Below are 18,415 nucleotides of genomic sequence, written 5' to 3' on the forward strand. Positions count from 1 at the left end.
AGGAAACTGGATAAAACTCATACAATGTGCCCTTTTTTAGTTTTTTTTTTTTTAATTTCAGTTTTAATTATATACACATATTATTTAATAAAAAATGAATTCCTAAAAACACTTATAAATAGGTGTATCAATGCCAAAAGATATGTCACGATACACCCCATGTTGAACGTATCATACCCATATTATGAACCCTCTGTACGATAGATTTTAAAAGTCTATGTACCAGCTTGAGAAAGAGATTGCTTTCCATCTAATTTTTGCTTATTTTGTCATTAACTAAATGCAGAGAATTAGATTGTTTCTTATTCCAAAAGAGAGGTACACCAAGATACCTAAAAGATTTATCTAAAATTGGTTTTTAAACTGCCTTCTAAGCATCATAGCACCTTTAGGATGAATAGACTTAGTGAACTAAACACCAGATTTATTAAAATTAATCAACTGAGCAGAAATTTTGAGAAATTTATTTTCCAACTCAAATAAGCCCCACTGCTGTTTAATTACAAATTAAAACTGATTTACGCTCCTAAATCGAATAAAAAAATCCAGTCTAAGTACTTAAAAATATTGGGTCCTCATGGAAATTTTATTGCAGTAGTAGGACAAAGGTGTATAGCACAAGGTGAAAAATAGGTAGGGGGTGGGCAACTATGCGTGCATTAGACGGTGGGCTTGAGCTTTTGTCTACCAAAGGCCCAAATATTGGTAGATCCAAACACACTTATGGCTCAATTAAAACAAATAATGTAGTAGCATTAGGGCTGCAAATGGTATCCATTTGTCCTAATTCGAATCGACTTCAATCATGACCTAAATTCAATGTGTTGCAAATTGGATCAACTTTTTGGGTAATCAAGATTGGATCAAATATGAATCCACCACTATAAGATCAATTTCAATTTAGGAATTGGATCAAATATGAATCCACCACTATCAAATCAATTTCAATTTGATTGTATATGTCTATATACTAAATTTATATTGCATTCATTAGCAAAGCTGGTTTGAATGTTATATTTTTGTTAAACGGCAGTAGGTGAAATATTCAAACAAATTGTTTTCAGTTCATTTTGTTCATGATATATAATACCAAAGTTATTTTTATTTCATATAATATATGAATTTGGATTGATGGAAAAATCTCAAACCGTAAGCATGAGATTATGGGTTGGTAAGTGCTTAGAGATGGTAATTTTTCTCATAAAACCGAGGTCCACCCTGAATGGGTGGGTTTTCCCTAATCTTAAACGGGACAGGAAAAATATTTTTGCCTTGAACCAATGATGGGGCAAGAACGGGGTTTACATATAATTCCCCAAACCTAATAGTAAATTAGTAAAATATCCCTAAATTTAATATTAATTTTTAAAATATCTCTTAAGTTTTCTCCAAATTCTTAAAATTTTAGGATTTCATGATTTCATTTCTAAAATACCTATAAATTATCATAATTTAATTCTTAAAATATCTCAATTTTTTCTTAATCTTATTTGTAAAATGTCAATAAATTAGATTATTTTTAGGTGATTGTTTCAAGGTGTGAAAAATTCAAGAATTCCCTATCCTTAATAAAGAATGGGTGTTCCACCCTGCCATAAGGGATGAGGTAGAGTATCTTAATTACGGGGAGAGGACAGGCAGGAGTATTTGCAATGTAAGTCTTATATGAAAAGCTGTGAAGTTGTATTTGATGAAAAGCCCAAAAAGTCAGAAATAAGCTTACATGAGTAAAAAAAAATCAACTTTTTCATGAATCTATTTTTGATAGTTTTCCCCAAAGCAATTCAGTCAATATAGCTCAATCAACCCTCAAGCCCTCCCAAACAGGTTCTAAGATTCGATTCAAAATATGGATCAACTTAGAGATGAAAATACGGAAAACATAAAGCCCACCACCCTACTAAGTAGTACTTGTTTTGGACATAGTTTGTTAGTTCAGTGCTAGGGCACAAATGTAAAGGTCAATATATGGAAAATATTTATTAAAAAAAATAAAATTGCTGGAAAAAAAAGGGGAAAACCCTCTTCCGTCCCTGTATTGAGTACGAGGTCATTGGCCAGTAGTAACTGAAGTACCGCCTTACCGGAATCTCTTCTAGAGTGGAGTGGATGGGTCCAAAAAACCTCCGAAGGTCAATCAGTGACGAAGGGGTTCACAATCTTAGAGGGCTCCACTCTACAGCTGACAGTACAGAATTTTCGATCTAGTGAAATTTCTTATATGGGTAAAATCAGGTGTGCTTCCCTCCCTCCAATTCCTTTTCATTGATTCTGCTTATATTGATTTAGCGAAGCGAGTTCTTCATTCTCGTTTGTCTGGTTTCAATCAATATTAATTATTTGGAAGTTTGATTGGATCGGTTTTAGTGACAAAATCACCAGCTCCATCAGCTTTAGTATTTTTCTTTGCTTTACTGGTTTCTGATTGGTTTTTGTGTTCTTACTGGAGCCGTGAAAAATATTATTAAATAAAAGGAAGATGAAAAAGAGTGCAAGGATGGATGGAATTGTATGTTCCAAATTAGAGTTAGAGGGTTTGGTATGAATGTGTTCATGAGAATCCCATCATTGGAGCGCATCATATCAATTGTTTAACAGCTCAGGTTCCATCCATGAATCTGACCCATGGGCGAGCTCCTTTCGTTTCAAGAAAACTCATATGATTCCTCTTTCAATTTTGTGCAATCGTTAATGTTGGTCTTTGATAAAGAAGGATATAACGTTGCATCATAAACCCCTGAGAGAATCATGTGTTTTATGTACCAAAAAAGGGCATAAGGTTAAGTCCTTATCCAATCTACCCAGATAGCTTGGAGCCTTGGACCATCATTGGGCTTAAGGTTAAGACCGTTCCACTCTCATTTCTCAAATCCATGTACTGCTACATTCCTTAAGGCCTAAACTAAACAAGGGCTGGTAACTTCGCTCTAAATATTGGAGAATATCTTAATTGTGTTCTAGTTTCATAGAAGATATATAGATGTCAGACTAGCAAGCAATGTGGTTGTCAACTTCTCTGTGTTTTTATTGCACCAGCAGCTTTACATGATTCCAGATGAGCAATGGAGTGTGACTAAGGGATGGAAGGAAAGGCTCAAGTATGTAAGAGCTTGAAAAAAATAGTAACAGCAGTATCTATCCTACCACCAGTATCTAAACCCCAAATTCTCTATGGTTATTGGTAGTTGAGAGATCTATTGCAACTCCTCAATAGCAACTCCTTTTTGTGTTTGCCTTTAATTATTGAAAAGTTTAAGTTTTTGGTTAAAATCCCATCATAAAGTGTGAGAACCCATTTAGAGGTTGTCCATTTTCTTTCCAAGAGTGTGACACAAACTCATAATGTGTTTCTTCCACCTGGTGATAAATTCAAAGCTCTTAATGCATAACCATGTACCAATGTGACACTTTCTATATGACCAAAGAGATATATGCATTAATTCCTCTAACAATGCTACAAGGGGCATTGAGACAGCAATTATTTTGGGCTACACTGTAATGAGGGATGAATAGAGTGATGAAAGGGGATCATCAGTCCCATCATCAAGTTGTATAAACTGATTACAATCTGAATTTTAATAAAATACATATTTACTGATAAAAAAATGCTACATTGATATTTTCAGAAACCTTATATCACTGCCAAGGAGTCTGACATCCAAAAAGTACAAATGAATCTATTTATTACTGAAATCAGCTTGCTAAATTAGTTTGACCCACTTTGTGCCAAGAATGATCTAAAGAAACTCTCTAAACCATTTGGCAATATGATGTAGGAGATGATGCAAGATTGCCTGCAAGCCATAATTGACCTATTAGTCCAGCCTGTTGACACTAGACCCTCTACCTAGGGACGATCTCCATGAACATCCTTCTAAGTTGAGCCCTGAGAAAAAAATTGGGTTATCCTCTAAGGAGCATTATTTCTTGCAGTTAGTATTTGTACTGCTAGGTTTCTTAGGAGTTCTTATTTATTTAGCATCCCCTCTTGTTGTAAAAGCTTTACTCAGAGATTGTTACAACAGAAGATTAGTATCCACTAGAGTTTCATGGTATATATGGTTTTATTCCTCTAGAGATACTCTGATATACATATCTTTTCTCAAAGTAGTCACTAAGATTTTCTTTTCTGATTTGTGCAATTCATTCAGATGCATAGTTTTCAAGGCGCCAAGGTGAGGCTAGGTGACTGGGGGGGCGCCTTGTCGCCTAGGCAATGGATTTTTTTTATGTTAAAAACATAGATCCTAGGGTAGTTCCCTAGGTACCATAACCATATTTCTTTAATAATTATTCATGATTTTCATAAGAAAAGTATAAATTTCATATTAAAGTATAGAAAATCAACATATTCATGAGAAGAATGAATAAAACACTAAATTTCATATTAAAATAATAAAAAGAAATTAGTATATAAACACACAAAATGATTATTATAGTTTAATAATGTCTATTTTATAATTATAATCTCAAAAAAAGAATGAATAAAACACTATTTTATAGTAGGAAGTAGAAAACTGCTTGGCGATTAGGTGAGGTGAGCTTCAAAGGGCACCTCGTCGCCTAGGCGTTGCCTTGACAACTATGTTCAGATGCATGTAGGACTGAATCCCATTGTTCCGGAAAGCCTCTAACATCCTTTAAATTTGGCTTTGGCAGTAAGGTTATACCCTTTCATCTTTCTTACCTCTATCATTTTATCTTCTTCTTCTTTCCATTTTTGTACTGATAACTATTATTAGTATTGCTGCTATCCTACTCTCAAAACAGTGCTTCATTTGGTTATGTTGCATCAATCTGTATTTCAATCTCTATTTTCCAAACTTTTTCCTTGTGAAAACTACCAACATCATAGCTCACAAAAACATTTCAGATGTTCATTTTTCTCAAACTTGGCCGGCCTTCATTTCATGAAATTTCTTTTGGTGCATATCTTCTACTTGTTTGTCCATTTTGTATGACAATAGGGTTTTATCTACTTATTTTGTCTATTGCATTTATTTGTGGCTTCTATGGTTGCCAAGTCAAGGCTACCAATTGAAATCCCAACTCCTAGATGATCATAGGTTGGATTTGGATTACTGGCCATTTTGGCAAATCTTGGAGTTTGAACTACTCTCCAAGAGTGGCAAGGTCTGGCTGTTAGATTGAACCTCCTATTCTATTGGAGGCCTGCCATTAAGGGTTCTAGGTAATTATCATTGTTTTTAGAGTTATTCTTTGTTGGTGTAAGTGTCATTTTCTGTATTTTTCATTTGTTGCCCCTGTTTGTGGATTTTGCTATTAGTTTGGATCTCTTCTTGTATGATTTTTAATATTTTAGTCTTAGTCCTTTCTTTTCATTTAACGAACCATGTTTGTTTGTCATAATGAGGCTTAAAGTGCTCAACCAAAATCCCTGCAATCTCTTCTTGATTTATTATGGTTTCTTTGTTCACTACAAGATGAGAGATTAAATTCTATATTCATCTCCATGTTCCAAAGCATGAAAGTATCTAGATTTCCATCCCTTGCCTTGATCCATCTGGATATGACTTCTGTTTCCAACAAATTTCTTCCCTTTTCAATGTTAAATCAACTCTATCTTTAGGGCTCCTCTTAGATCCTGCTCTTCCTCCATTAGAGTTATCTTTGGGTCTCCCAATTATCTACCATCTCAAATTGACCAGCAATCCATTCATTTTTCTCCTGTCCCTTTCTTCCTTGCTCGTGTTTTTAATCTTTCCTAATTTTACATAATTTCCTCATGAATGTTGGCCAATGATCTTTTGCCTATTTTCCTCATAAATGTTGCATATATGTTGAGCTTGCATCAATAGGAAAGAGAACCAAATCAATGGGCATACTAGGCTTAATTCTCAATACCAAAATCAGCACCAAGCGTCGTATTTTTAACCTTATCCTCTTCAATTTTCAATCTTTTAAGCTCTATGTACAAAGAGATGTACTACAAATTGCAGCAAGAATCCCAAGTATAAAAAATATGTCATTTTGCATAAGCATTCTTTGGAGTTTGATCTTTTTGCGACAAAGTTTGATGTAACTTTGGCTAGAAATATATCCTAAAGGAAAATACAAACAGCATCACATTGGAATGTTGAACCAATGAAGACAATGGGTTTTGTCATTTATGTTTTGAAGTTGTCTAATGATTTGAACATCAGATCTATTTTTAATGGAAACCTTCATTCTTTTTATCATAGATAACATGAGAGTAAGAAGTATTAAGAGTGAGACTTGAAGTTCCATATTGATATGAAGTTGCAAGAATATATCAAAGATGTTCTTGAATCAAATGATATAAACTTGCAAATAGGTTACTCCAAGGTGATATAAACCACACGTGGCAGTAGAGTCCTGATGAAGGGAGAGAAGTGTAAGGCTTGTATCATCTAGTTGGGAGTACAATGGTTCCCAAAACCTCAATAGATTGCTAGAAGTAGAGTGTACAAAGTAAAGTACTGTGGCCACATGCATGGAGTGTCTTTTTCACAATCAGAACAAAGACACATGCTACAAGTTTCTAGGGCACAGATGATGGTGAGGGAAAAATTCTTACTGAGAGAGAGAGAGAGGAAGAATTGAGGTACCTCTCTGGAGTTAATTAGGATTGTTAACTTGGGTGCAACTACACAGGTGCATTAATCACTTTGTTTGAATCAAGTGGTATCAAGACTAAGTGTTTCACGTTATGTGTAGACGGTGGCGTTTCTCAAGGCTAATAGATGCTTGCAGTACTTGAAAATAGAGAGACACAAATGGAAGATCTTTGAGGTAGATGAGAAATAAGCCAAGGTGGTGATTGTTGGGTAAATGTCTTATTTTTCAACTATTGGATTAGGTTGTACTCTAACAGTGGGTGTGGTCCCCCCTTTAAGTCAAGGTGGGCTCTTCAGTGATTTTAGTTCCAGAGGAACTTCAGTGATGCTGCTTTATTTATGAATAAAATAGGTACTAAATAGATAGGTTTTGTGCTTTTATTTGATCTATATTTCAGTCCTATAGAAGCCATTACATCCTAAGATTTCTGTTCCTATTACTACAGTAGTTTCTAGTCTTTTCATCTAAAACACTGATCAACATCAAAGTAGACACAACCAAGTAAAGCCTTAATTCCAACTACGTGGGGTTAACTATGTGACTCTTATTAAGTTATTTTTCCATTCCACTCTACCAAGGACCATGCCCTTTATTAAATAACAAGTTAACAGAATGTCATGGATTATCTTAAAAAGGGCACCTGTTTAGGCAACTAATTATAAAGCGATAATCCGAACCATGTGGGTTCTACTATGTGACTTGTTTTTCCATTCCACTCTACCAAGGACTATATCCTCTATTAAATAGTAAGTTTCCAGAATGCCACGGCTTATTTAAAAAAAGCACCCATTTAAGCAACTAAGCACCTGCTTGGGTGATAAGAATCACAAGGGAAGTGCCTTGTTCTAATATTACTATTATGGTTTCATATAGGGTTGGCCTTAGGGCCAGACCCTTCTTTGGTTGAGCTTGGCCCAACCCAAGGCTCAAACCCAGAATTTGGGCTTCGACCAGCTCTAGGCCCAAACTCAGCCCAAGGTGCCCAGCCCAAACTCATATTTTCAGAGTCAGGCTGGCCCAAACTTAAACCAGATATTAGAATTATGAGAATATCTTGTCAAGGGAAAGTCATTTTTAACCACATGTGTGATCCACACCTTACCAAGAGCTGAGATTAGTCAGAGTCACATGTGTACATACCTAGATATCTAGGGCTGGGCCAAGGTCAAACCCAAACCAATCCAAACTCAACACTGTGCCTATATTTGGCCTAGGAGCAACCCTAGTTTCTGTAGGCAGGGCCTTGGGCTGAATTGGGCAAGACTACCTAGCAGCATATGAGTGGCCAAAGACAATGGACAACTAGGCATCAAAAGGATGAAAATAGCGAACATTTCCCTTCTACAAAGATGGTTCTAGCAGTTCACTGAAGAATCAGATGGGCTGTGGAGGAAATTCATTGCTGCAAAATATGGTATTAGCAATAACCAATGGAATGTCATTGAACCCAGGCAATTGCATGGATATGCAGTTTGGAGACTGAAGAGGTATTGGAAAGGCTTTCCCACAGTTAAAGGAATTAAATATGAAGTGGGTGATGGCAGTAAGATCAACTTCTGGATGGATTCTTGGTGCTCCAATTCACCCCTTGTGGAGATTTTCCCAGTATTGTTCATGACAGCACCAGAGAGAAATGCTGAAATGGCAGATTAATATGAAATATCTCATGGGGAAGTAGTGTGTCTCCCTAGATTTAGAAGGTATGTAAATGATCAGGAGGTGAAGCAAATATCAGAGTTATTGTTCAGGCTCCAAAATCAGCAGCCGAAACTGATTTCAGGAAATGGCAATGGGAACATCCAGGGAATTTCTCTTCTCTCTTTCTTTAGTTGGCTGAACAGTGTGTTAAGGATTAATTTTCCTGCCAAAGCAACATGAAGACCTACTTGTAAGACAACCCAACCATCCCAACGCTTAAGTTGTTCTGCTTTGCTCCTTAGCTCAGGTGGGGTATATGGTATACTGCATCAAAGTAAAGTTTATTTTATGGGTTACAGTACTGGGCAAATGTTTTGTGATGGATAACTTCAACAGAAGAGGAATGGGCCTGACAAACAGTGTTCTTTGCGCCCAGATTGAGGAAAGCCCAAACCACATATTCATCCATTTGAGTTTCACAGCTAAGCTATGGTATCACTTCCTGATAATCTTTAAATATCAATGGTATTACTTTCTCCATGCCATTATATGGTCAGTACAGCTGGAAAAGACATTTAACACTGGGAATTGATCTTGGGATACTCTTCATGGTTTTGAGTCAAAGAATTTGCACTGAGAAAGCAGAGATGGTGATTGAATTTGCACTGGCCGGAAAGGACATTAAAACATGAATTGACAGTCACTGTTTTTTTATTGTGCATTGAAATTAGAGCAGCTGGGGGAAATGATTCTGGTTGTAGTTAGATCATAGAACTATGGACAAAGTGATGTCTTTTTACCACCTAAAAATGGATCTTGTCATTCTCAATTATGATCTAGGTCAATACTGTTGAAATAGAACTGCAAACTATTGAACTCCATCTTAGTAGGGGATTCAGATGCAGAGTGTTGGTACAGTTTCCATGCTGTTGAAGTCACATAAGAATATCAAGATACAAAGCAACAACCAAAGCAGAGATGGGTTTATGTCCAAAAAGACGAAGCAAAATCATAGACTGGAAATGGATATGGAGTTCTTGGGTTATTTTTACAACACAGAGGCTTCCATGGTCAATCATAACATAGTGGCTTTACTCAAGTAGTAGCTTGTCCCTACAGTAGTAAAATCCTTGTTATCTACTGTTTTCTTGACATCAAATTATGTTTTATCAAAAGAGCTCTGAAACAATGCTGCTCATCTTTCAGTGTAAAAAAATTTTTACAGCATTTGCGTGTAGACTGAGTTTCCTCTCCTTGATGCTGTGCGTGTTTTTTCATTTCATCTTCTTTGTTATTCCACCAAAATAAATAAATGAAAGATTAAAAAATGATTTTGTTTAGAGAGTGCGAGCATCACACCCAACTAAAAAAATCCTCTTCCAAGTCCAACCTCCTCTGAGTGAAGAGAAATGGTTCTTCAAGCATCTGAGTTGTAGTTCCTCTCTCTCTCTCTCTCTCTCTCTCTCTCACACACACACACACACACACACAATTGTCAATTTTTTAGTAGCTATCTGTTATTATTAACCTTGGTAGAGTAGCTTTTTTCACGGAGGATGTTTAAGTATTTTTTTTAAGTGGCCATGTGTTACAGTTGACCTTAGGTAGAGTTGAACTTTTGTTCATGGTGGGATGCTTATTACTCGCAGAACACAGAGAACTAAAAATAAGGAGCACGTTCTCAAAATTGAGAATAAATATGTAAAGTAGATCTTACTTCACATTGCCCCAAAACGTTGCCTTTGAATTTTCATATGAAGTGAACCACTCCACTATCCTGCCATCCTGCTTTGAAGTCAGACATCTCTTCTCTATCATTTTTTTGGGGTTAGTTATTCGATTACCAGAACCCAAACCAAATAGTTGTTCTTCTTGTTCCTTTTTATTTCTGTATCTCATTCTGCATAACCTGCTTGAAAGTCAGATTGAATGGTGCATCAGAGAGAGAGAGGCTTTACACCGACAGTTCTTAAAAAATGGGACTACTAAACCCCATATTCCTATCTACATCTCTCTTTCACATCTAAAACTCAACTTTTCTTTTCATGAAATAAATCTTCATATACATATTATATCCTATCTCCATCTTCACCCACCTGACGCATACAGACAACAAATGAACTCAAAAAAGAAATAAAATAATAAAAATCACTATCATAATAACCCTCTTTATTCCTGATGGAGTGAATGAGAGTAGAGGGGGATGTTCTCAGAAACTAAAATTCTAAATACAGAGCAAAAAAAAGAATAGAGAAAAACGAGACCCAACTGACTGGAGACAAGCCCAAAGCACACAGACGACCCAAACACTAGAACACATTGGCTTGATACGGTATACAATATTGATTTGCTAGAAAAGCTCCCAATTGAACTTGGGAGGAGGATTCTGACTGGTAGTGGTGGTGGTGGTGGTGGATGTTGAAGGAACTGGCACCAGATCAAATGTCTCCCATTGGGTCGTCACCACCACTGGTCCTGCTGCCGAAAGCCTTGCAGGCTGTGGCTTCTGCTGTTGCTGCTGAACTGGTGAAATTTGACCCAGTAAATCCCATTCCCTTTGCGGCTGCTGCTTTTCCTGCTGTATCATTGATAGCATTTGTCCAGTTGAATGCTTTTGCTGCTGTTGTTGTTGCAATGTTGACATTTGTCCAGTTGAATGTCTTTGCTGTTGCTGTATTGGCATTTGAGCACCATTGGCATTGGGCATTGCATTCCGGATCTTCAGCAAGTCAAGGGTCTCTACGTACTTCTGCACTCTCCTCACCTTCATGACCAAAGTGTGGAAATTGAGATTCTAGTTAGGCTAATTAACAAATTAATAGTAGTATGTAGCAGCTATATGCAACAGTAACAATCACAAAATGGGGTTTGATTGGCAATGAGAAAAATACCTGCATTCTCCTCTGCAATTTCACATCTCCGTCGGCAATAATTCCATCCAATTTAAGCAATTGATTCATCAACAGCTCAATCAGATTCAGCACTTCCGTCTCTGCAACCTTCCCACCTCTAGAGATTAATGATTCAATAGCCGAGACCTGCCCAATTACGGTTAAAAGAACTCGTTAAATTCCCGCTACTGGACGTAAAATAAGTCTCAAGTCAGAAGGGGAGGGCGTATGGTTTTCAGCTTACAGTTTTTCACTGCAAATTGAGCAATACCTGACCAGCGAGCTTGTCGACTTCCAAGCTGATTTCTGAGATTGATTTTGCTGCCTTCTCCATCTTGGCATTCTTGCGCATCTCAAGATACCGTCTTTCTTGGCTAGTTGGGTCCTCGACCAGAACAATTTTCGATCGGTCCTTCACTCCCACAATATCTAGGTAAGCTTTTGAGTCCCTCTCCTTGTCTTTGAAGAAAAGCTTTTGGTCCTGAGGATGCAATCCAGTCGGTGCCGCCAACAGCTTTTTCAACTCACCTGCAAACCATTAGAAGCTACTTGTATTAACATTGCACATTTATGTTTCTTCCTTTCATTTCATCAAAATCAAGTTGTTTCCTTGAAGGGCAGAAAAAGGAATAGAAATAGAAGAGTGAAAGAGCAAGAAATTGTAATTACCGAATGAGGCTTGAGAATCGATATAGATTTCATGGTAATTGGAGCCGTGCTTAACCCTAATTCTGATGGTAGGAGCAGGGATTGCACCCCCATCGGAATCCGGGTTCCTCTTCTGAACCAGCATTCCCCCTGGTCTGAGTTCCCAATCTGCAACCTCCGACCCACCTACTCCGCTCCCCGTGATTCCATTCACCGGCGACATTCCGGTGGTCTTCGTTCTCATTCGCATCATCTCGATCAATTTTTTTTCCTTTTGTTTTTTCCTTCTTTCCTGAGCCAAAGTGGAATGAGATTATTCTGTTCCTGTTTTACAAAATGTCAAAAACTCCAAATTTTCTTCCTCTGGATTTCTTTATGTTTTTCCTTTCTTCTTTCGTCTATTTCTCCTGGTGGGTCAGAAGAAACCCGAGAGAGAAGAAGGAACCTGAGACTCAGATCTCTTGAAAGTCCGCTTCGCAACAATCTCTAGTGGAATCAAAAAACATTTCTGACCCACCAAGTCAGAAGACGAACTAGTGATGTAAACGTCTGAACCAAGCATCACAAACCAGAAAATCACTCGAAAATTGCAAGGAACTCCGATTCTTCCTATTGCCCAGCAGGAAACAAATCAAATCCTCTCCATGCTCCAGCCTGCCCTCCTCCACCTTCTCTTCAATATCGACCAATTATTCGTCTCGGAAAAGAAGGCAGACAGCAACTTAAAATCGAGCGAGCCTCTTCCAACTGGTTACCAATCGCAGAAGCCCGAAAACTATGATTACACCTCCTGCTCCCAATCCCAAGTATATCTCCTCAATAATGTCCAAAGCCCGAGCTAAATCGGAGTAATAAATGATAAAAATGATAGAAATCTAATCGAACTCGAAAGAATAAACTTATATAAAAAACCCAACAACGAAACACCTAAAAAAGTAAAAACCCTCTCTTCCCTCCCTAGTTTCCTACCATATATCTCTCTCCTTTCTTATAAACGAAGAGGAGTAGACCGGAAAAAATGAAAGGCCAGCGAATCAATCGAAACTGCGACGAGAGAAAGAATTTATAAATTTTAAATATTAAATATTAAATAAATTATTAATTAAGGGAAAAAAGGAAGGTAGAACCGTAGAAGACATCAGCAAAAGCCGCCAACTCCTCTGTTTAAAAGTAAAGGACGAATTGCAAAATAAAAAGGGAAAATATATAAAATAAAGATTTAAAACAGAGATGGCTAATTGCTAATGGCTTTTTTTTAGCTTTTATCTTCCCAAAATATCAGTAATAAATACAGAAATTGAACACAGAAATCTCACCAAACTCTCTTTTTATCTTCAGATTTGTCTTTCTCTCATCTCTCTGTCTCTCGCTGGCCGGAACCTTCCACAACCCAAATCCAGTGGCGCATCGCAATCGACCCACCGCACGCTTCAATCAATCCCTACCACAATGCAGTCGACGCGTGTGAAATCCCTAATTTCTCTATTTAATCAACTGTAAGCTTAGGAAAGATAAATATGAAAAATGATTAATAAATTTAATTTTTAATTTTTAATTTTTTTTCTAGTAATACCAGATGATATATGAAAACAGAGAAAAGTACGAAAATAATAATAAGTGTCCCTTGGTTTGGTTGACTGATCTGAAGTTGGACTTTTCTGTAAAATTACTATTGTGTCCCCAACCCACAATGATTTGATTACCTTTGCTTTAAACAGCGCCATTTCTTTCAGTGGCGTTAATGTAATTTAATGTGTTCAATTCGGGTGGTAAATGGGGGGGGACAAGTTTGTCATTGCTAAGAAGACGAAGCCCAATTGTGGGAATGAAAAATAATGAAGACACGTCAACCTCTCGCCTTTCTATCTCTATTTCTCTCTCAAGGCAACCCAGCAAATTGGAATCGCTGACGTCAAGATTCCTTTTGTGAGACACGTGGCAAACGACTATTCCATTAAAGACATGGTACTGTGACCGGGGTCCCCCGTCTCCTCCCTCTTTGTCTTGCTTTCGAGTCTCCGTCTCTCTCTCTGCTTTGCCTAGCACGCCACCGACACTCAAAAGGGTAGACCAGATCGGGTCGGATTAAATGACACGTGGCAAAGTCTTGGTCGTCCATCGCAATCCCGGCACGTGGTTTCGAGCGATTGTGATTGTAAATCTATATACGTCGTCCGAAAGAGATGTTGTAACACACTTGACACCCTCACGCGCGCGTATATCAGAACAAATGCTTAAGGACGAAGGTCGGTCGTTGGATTGGTCTGTGTGTGGAGTGTGGTCTGTCCAAAAGTATAATTCTAATTTAATTAATTAAAATAAAAAAAACAGTTATAAACTTTAATTCTTTTTTCTCTAATTTCTTGTTTTAAAATTATGGAGAGGAAGGGGGGTTGGTGGCTTTTGGTGTTCCGTCGTAATTCGTATTTGATGGGGGACAATGCACCCAACTTTTCTTTAATTAATTAATTAACTAAAATCTATAATAATGAAGATGCGATTTGGTTTGTTAGAGAGTTAATTTTGACTTGTGACTTAATCGGAGGGTGGTTTGATCACTAATGGTGAATTGGTGATCATTGATCGAGATGTGTGTAGTATTTGTTGCGCACACGTGGCCTTCTGATAACTACTACCACTACTTCCTGTTGTCTTAGTTTTACACGTGGCGTCCAGATGGGATGAGTATGTAGAGAGGACGTTCAAGCAAAAGTGGGCCACCCTCGGTTTCTTCTTCAAAGGGGTGGCTGCTGATTGGAATCTGGAGGATCTATCATCTATCGTCTAATGTTTGGGAGCAGAGTGCAAATCAGCTAATCATCTGGGAAGTACAGGTGTCTGGCGTCCGGAGATTGACATTTAAGTGTCCAGAAAAAACATATTAAGTGAGACTGCAGAGAGAACAATAATGGCCAGCATTGCCTACACTTTTACTCGTAATACAGGGCCAATCAAAACCCGCCACGTCAGTTCGTTACATGTGGGTCCCGCCCGCTGCAACTTGATAAAAAAAAAATAAAAAAAGTTAAGACTAGTTTAGCAGCTACTAAAATGTAATATGGGTGGATTGAGATTGGATTGGATAGAAGACCAACTTACCTACTAGCCACTCACTCCATTAAATGGGCTCAATTTGTGTATGCCTAGACGGCCAACTTGCAATTGCAATCCAATCAGTGGAGAGTGAGAAAGGGTATATCAGGCACGTGCATGTGCACGTGAAGAGAGAGAGAATGAAGTGTGGGGCAATGGTGACCAGAGAGAGAAGATTGGGTAGAGAATGTCAGAATTTGGTGGGATTTGTAATGGGTACCCACCACCCAACCCAACTCACCCCCACTTAAGCTTGATAAAAGGGTTGTCAACTCGTATACAACCCACCAAGCACCTGGGTTGGTTTGGGTGGATTTTAAGTGGTTGCATTGGGTTGGGCTGGTTTAGATGGGTTGGGTCAAAAATTGAAACCCCTTATGACTGCCATATGGAAATTGTTTCTTCTTGATCCTCATGGTTAACATAGAAGCTAATGCTAGCAAGGGCTGTGAACTGATCAAGTCGAATTAGGACATGAGGTATTGAGGTAGATTCGTTTATATTTGGATTCAAATCGGATATGGGTTGTAATTGAATAGCATAGATAATTTAAACTAGAAATAATCAAAATAATATATATTATTAATAAAATGCACTGAAAATTATTTTGATATTGTATATGATGAACAAAATATATTGAAAATAAATTTTATGAAACTTTTTAACCAAGGACTAAAACACAATCATATACGTATCTATACATTTAAATACACATGGATACATCGATACAAAGACTTTTTAAATATTGGGCGAGACCCTTTACTACCTATAAAATTTTTAAAAAGTAAAAAGCAAAACTGAGGGGTATCACCAGTACCCACTTAATGGTATTAAGCGTATCAATATTTTAATTCTTGTTTTTGAACCAATGACTTTAATAAAAACACAACATTATAAGGGTTGGTCCATAGGGATGGCAACGAGTCGAGCTTTTCACGAGTTGTTCGAGTCCAATTCACTGGCTTGATTATTAAACGAGCCGACTAGAGCTTGGCTTGTGAGGCTTGTGAGTCGGTTCGAATATATATATATATATTAATTTTTAAATATCAAATAAAAAATATTATCTCAAAATCGAGCTCAAGCTTATAAATTTTTTACTCAAGCCAAACTCGAACTCAAAGTTCTGACTCAAACCAAATTCGAGCTCGAGCCTCGTACTATTCGGCTCAAATCCACCCCTATATTCAGTCCAATTATAAACAGATATCATTTTTGCAGCCCTAATGTGAGTAGGTAATTTACCATCTCACGCCATTACAGATGACACGTAGGAACCCACCAAAATTGTCTTTTTTAGGTATTGTTGTATCATTTCGCCTCTGATCAAAAACAAAACCTTGCCCAGTAGCAAATGGTCGCATGTAAAAGCAAGGATAAGAAAGGAATCCCCGAGGACTGAGACCCTGTTTGGTTGCAGTTGCAGATGAAGTGAAGGAAAATGAATGACTTTCACTTTCAGAAAATACGTTATTTTCTAACCTCTTATTTATTGCACATAGGAAACAAACATCTTCCATAAAGTGATTGATAGTTACCTGAAAATGGCATTCCTTGATATTTTCTATCAGCCATTTTCCAAGCAGATGGTTGGCCTAATTAGCTCAAATCTAGTGAAACTCATATGTTTCTTCACAATTCAGGTTTCTTTCCAAGTTAAACCATTTGCAGGAAAATTAGAAAGATTATCTATTTCTATCGAATATAATTTTGGGGGGAATCATTCCTTCTCCTACGTTTTACATGCAACCAAAAGCAGCCTGATATCAATTAGCAAAATGGCCATTTTCCTGATTTCCTTTGGTGCTTCCTTTAACTTGGAATTAGTCCTAAATTGTAGAAGCATACGGATGATACGGGACTCACATTAAGAGGACTGATCCACTTCTCAGAAAGTGATTTATAGAACACACCAAAAGGAATGTCATTCTCCTATAACCACTAATTTTTCAAAAAAAAAAAAAAACATTTGCGTTCAGTAGAAATTGTTTGCTTTCCTCCATTTTCCCCCCAACAAGTTTCAATGTAGGATGCATTTGGTTGCACATAAACAAAGGAAAGGAAACAATTTTCCTTGGGAAATGATGTTCATTGGAAAAAATGAATCACTTTCTAAAGCTTCCTGATGCTTTAATATAGCTTGGAAAAGACACATCGATGGTTGGTAGATATATAGTGTGTCAAGACACTTAGATCAAGACAGCTGACCCTCTTTTTAGAAATGTGTTAAAGAAAGTTAGAAGGAAATCTTGTTTTTATACATCACCGCCATCATCATCTAAGGGTTGTGTCTGGCACCATTGTTTGCCTGTTTGATGTTTCTACTTGAAACGTTTTGGGTTCATCAATACATTTGATGTTCAAGGTGAAAACAGCAATTTATATTTATCAACGCAAAACATTTCAGGTAGAAAAAATATTTCTAACCAATTTATATTGATCAACCCAAAATGTTTCACGTAGAAACCCAAATCTCGTTTTTGTTTATCTGAAGTGCATAACCGTTCATTTCCCATAGACAACTACAGCTGCCACTGTTAAATAGCTATTTTCGTGGAAATCATTTATTTTCATTCATTTATGTGCAACCAAATGAAACACTAATTAAGTCAAAAACGTCTATAACCTTACAGGGTTGTTATTTTAGACCCCAGACGATCAAGCCCTACGGAGGATCATTTTGGTTCTGGCAACACAAGAAACAGATAGCTACAGGCTACAGTATCTGCATAAATTGCCACCAATTACAAGTTTCACAGATTACCAAATACCAACAACTCACTGGTTTCCATCTGAAACATCGTGTACAACAATCTGCACAAGCACACAACGAAATGATTTTTTTGAACCATGTAAATTGAGCATTATCTATGGTGTTTGTTCCTTACACTAACCTGTTTCTTCCATGTAGAGAAAGGGTAGAAAGCAAAGTTTTCACCATAAACAAGGACTATAACATAATTGAGATATTTTCTATTTCCAAAAAATGTCTCCTCCTTGCTAGGGATGCCAGATGGGCCGGGTTTGATGAGGTTGAGCTCAGCCCTAGCCCGACCCAAGGTGTTGAACACCCAGCCAACCCAATCCAAAGATGATATATAAGGTTGGGTTTATGAAACCAAAAAATCCTGGCCTTTAAAACTAAAAATGGTTGGTAGATAAGCCAAATTACTCGGTACTACCACGGCTTCACTTCAGTCCAAGGGAGGTTAGTCTGATGGCTTGCTTATTACTCCTCTTCAGAATGTTAAAATAGCTATAACCCAATCCCTCTGATATGACCTGTGAGCTTCAGAGGTATTCTACCAAACATGATATAACAGAATTGCAGTACATTATGCCAGGCCTAATCTTGGCCATTAGGAACAATTTCAAATTCTCTCTGGATTAGAGTCCTCTCTTTCATTTCCTTTGGCAGAAATTGATACATAGGTTGGATAAGTTTTTATTGGGACTCAAGTGTTCCTCCAACTCATGTATTCAACATAAGAAGTGGAGAAGAAACTCATGCCTGTTTGCCACAGGCTTTGTTGATAGCATATTGC

The 18,415-nt window shown here is 37.3% G+C and overlaps 1 protein-coding gene and 1 long non-coding RNA gene across 4 annotated transcripts; one reads left to right on the forward strand and one right to left on the reverse strand.

Moving 5' to 3' along the window:
* Nucleotides 1-1,913: 1,913 nt before the first annotated feature.
* On the forward strand, nt 1,914-13,420 carry LOC148847974 (uncharacterized). 2 transcript variants are annotated; one of them, XR_016100200.1, is made up of 2 exons: nt 1,914-2,235; nt 3,037-3,275. It is a non-coding gene; the product is annotated as an uncharacterized LOC148847974 (long non-coding RNA). The 2 variants fall into 2 exon arrangements; XR_016100199.1 differs by lacking the exon at nt 3,037-3,275 and adding an exon at nt 13,116-13,420 and having other exon boundaries at nt 2,047-2,235.
* Nucleotides 10,254-13,243, reverse strand: LOC148847975 (BAG family molecular chaperone regulator 3-like). Of its 2 annotated transcripts, XM_088948045.1 has the most exons (5): nt 13,094-13,243; nt 11,799-12,567; nt 11,401-11,657; nt 11,130-11,276; nt 10,254-11,002 (listed from the first exon to the last, which is right to left on the reverse strand). In XM_088948045.1, the coding sequence occupies exons 2-5, from the start codon at nt 12,028-12,030 to the stop codon at nt 10,589-10,591; spliced, it is 1,050 nt and encodes a 349-aa protein (XP_088804171.1). In that variant the 5' UTR covers nt 12,031-12,567; nt 13,094-13,243; the 3' UTR covers nt 10,254-10,588. The 2 variants fall into 2 exon arrangements, with proteins under 2 accessions (XP_088804171.1, XP_088804170.1); XM_088948044.1 differs by lacking the exon at nt 13,094-13,243 and having other exon boundaries at nt 11,799-12,939.
* Nucleotides 13,421-18,415: the final 4,995 nt, after the last annotated feature.

The sequence above is a fragment of the Nelumbo lutea genome, chromosome 6 (genome assembly GCF_056320005.1).
Source record: "Nelumbo lutea isolate HS-2025 chromosome 6, American lotus-T2T, whole genome shotgun sequence".
NCBI classification, from domain to species: Eukaryota; Viridiplantae; Streptophyta; class Magnoliopsida; order Proteales; family Nelumbonaceae; genus Nelumbo; species Nelumbo lutea.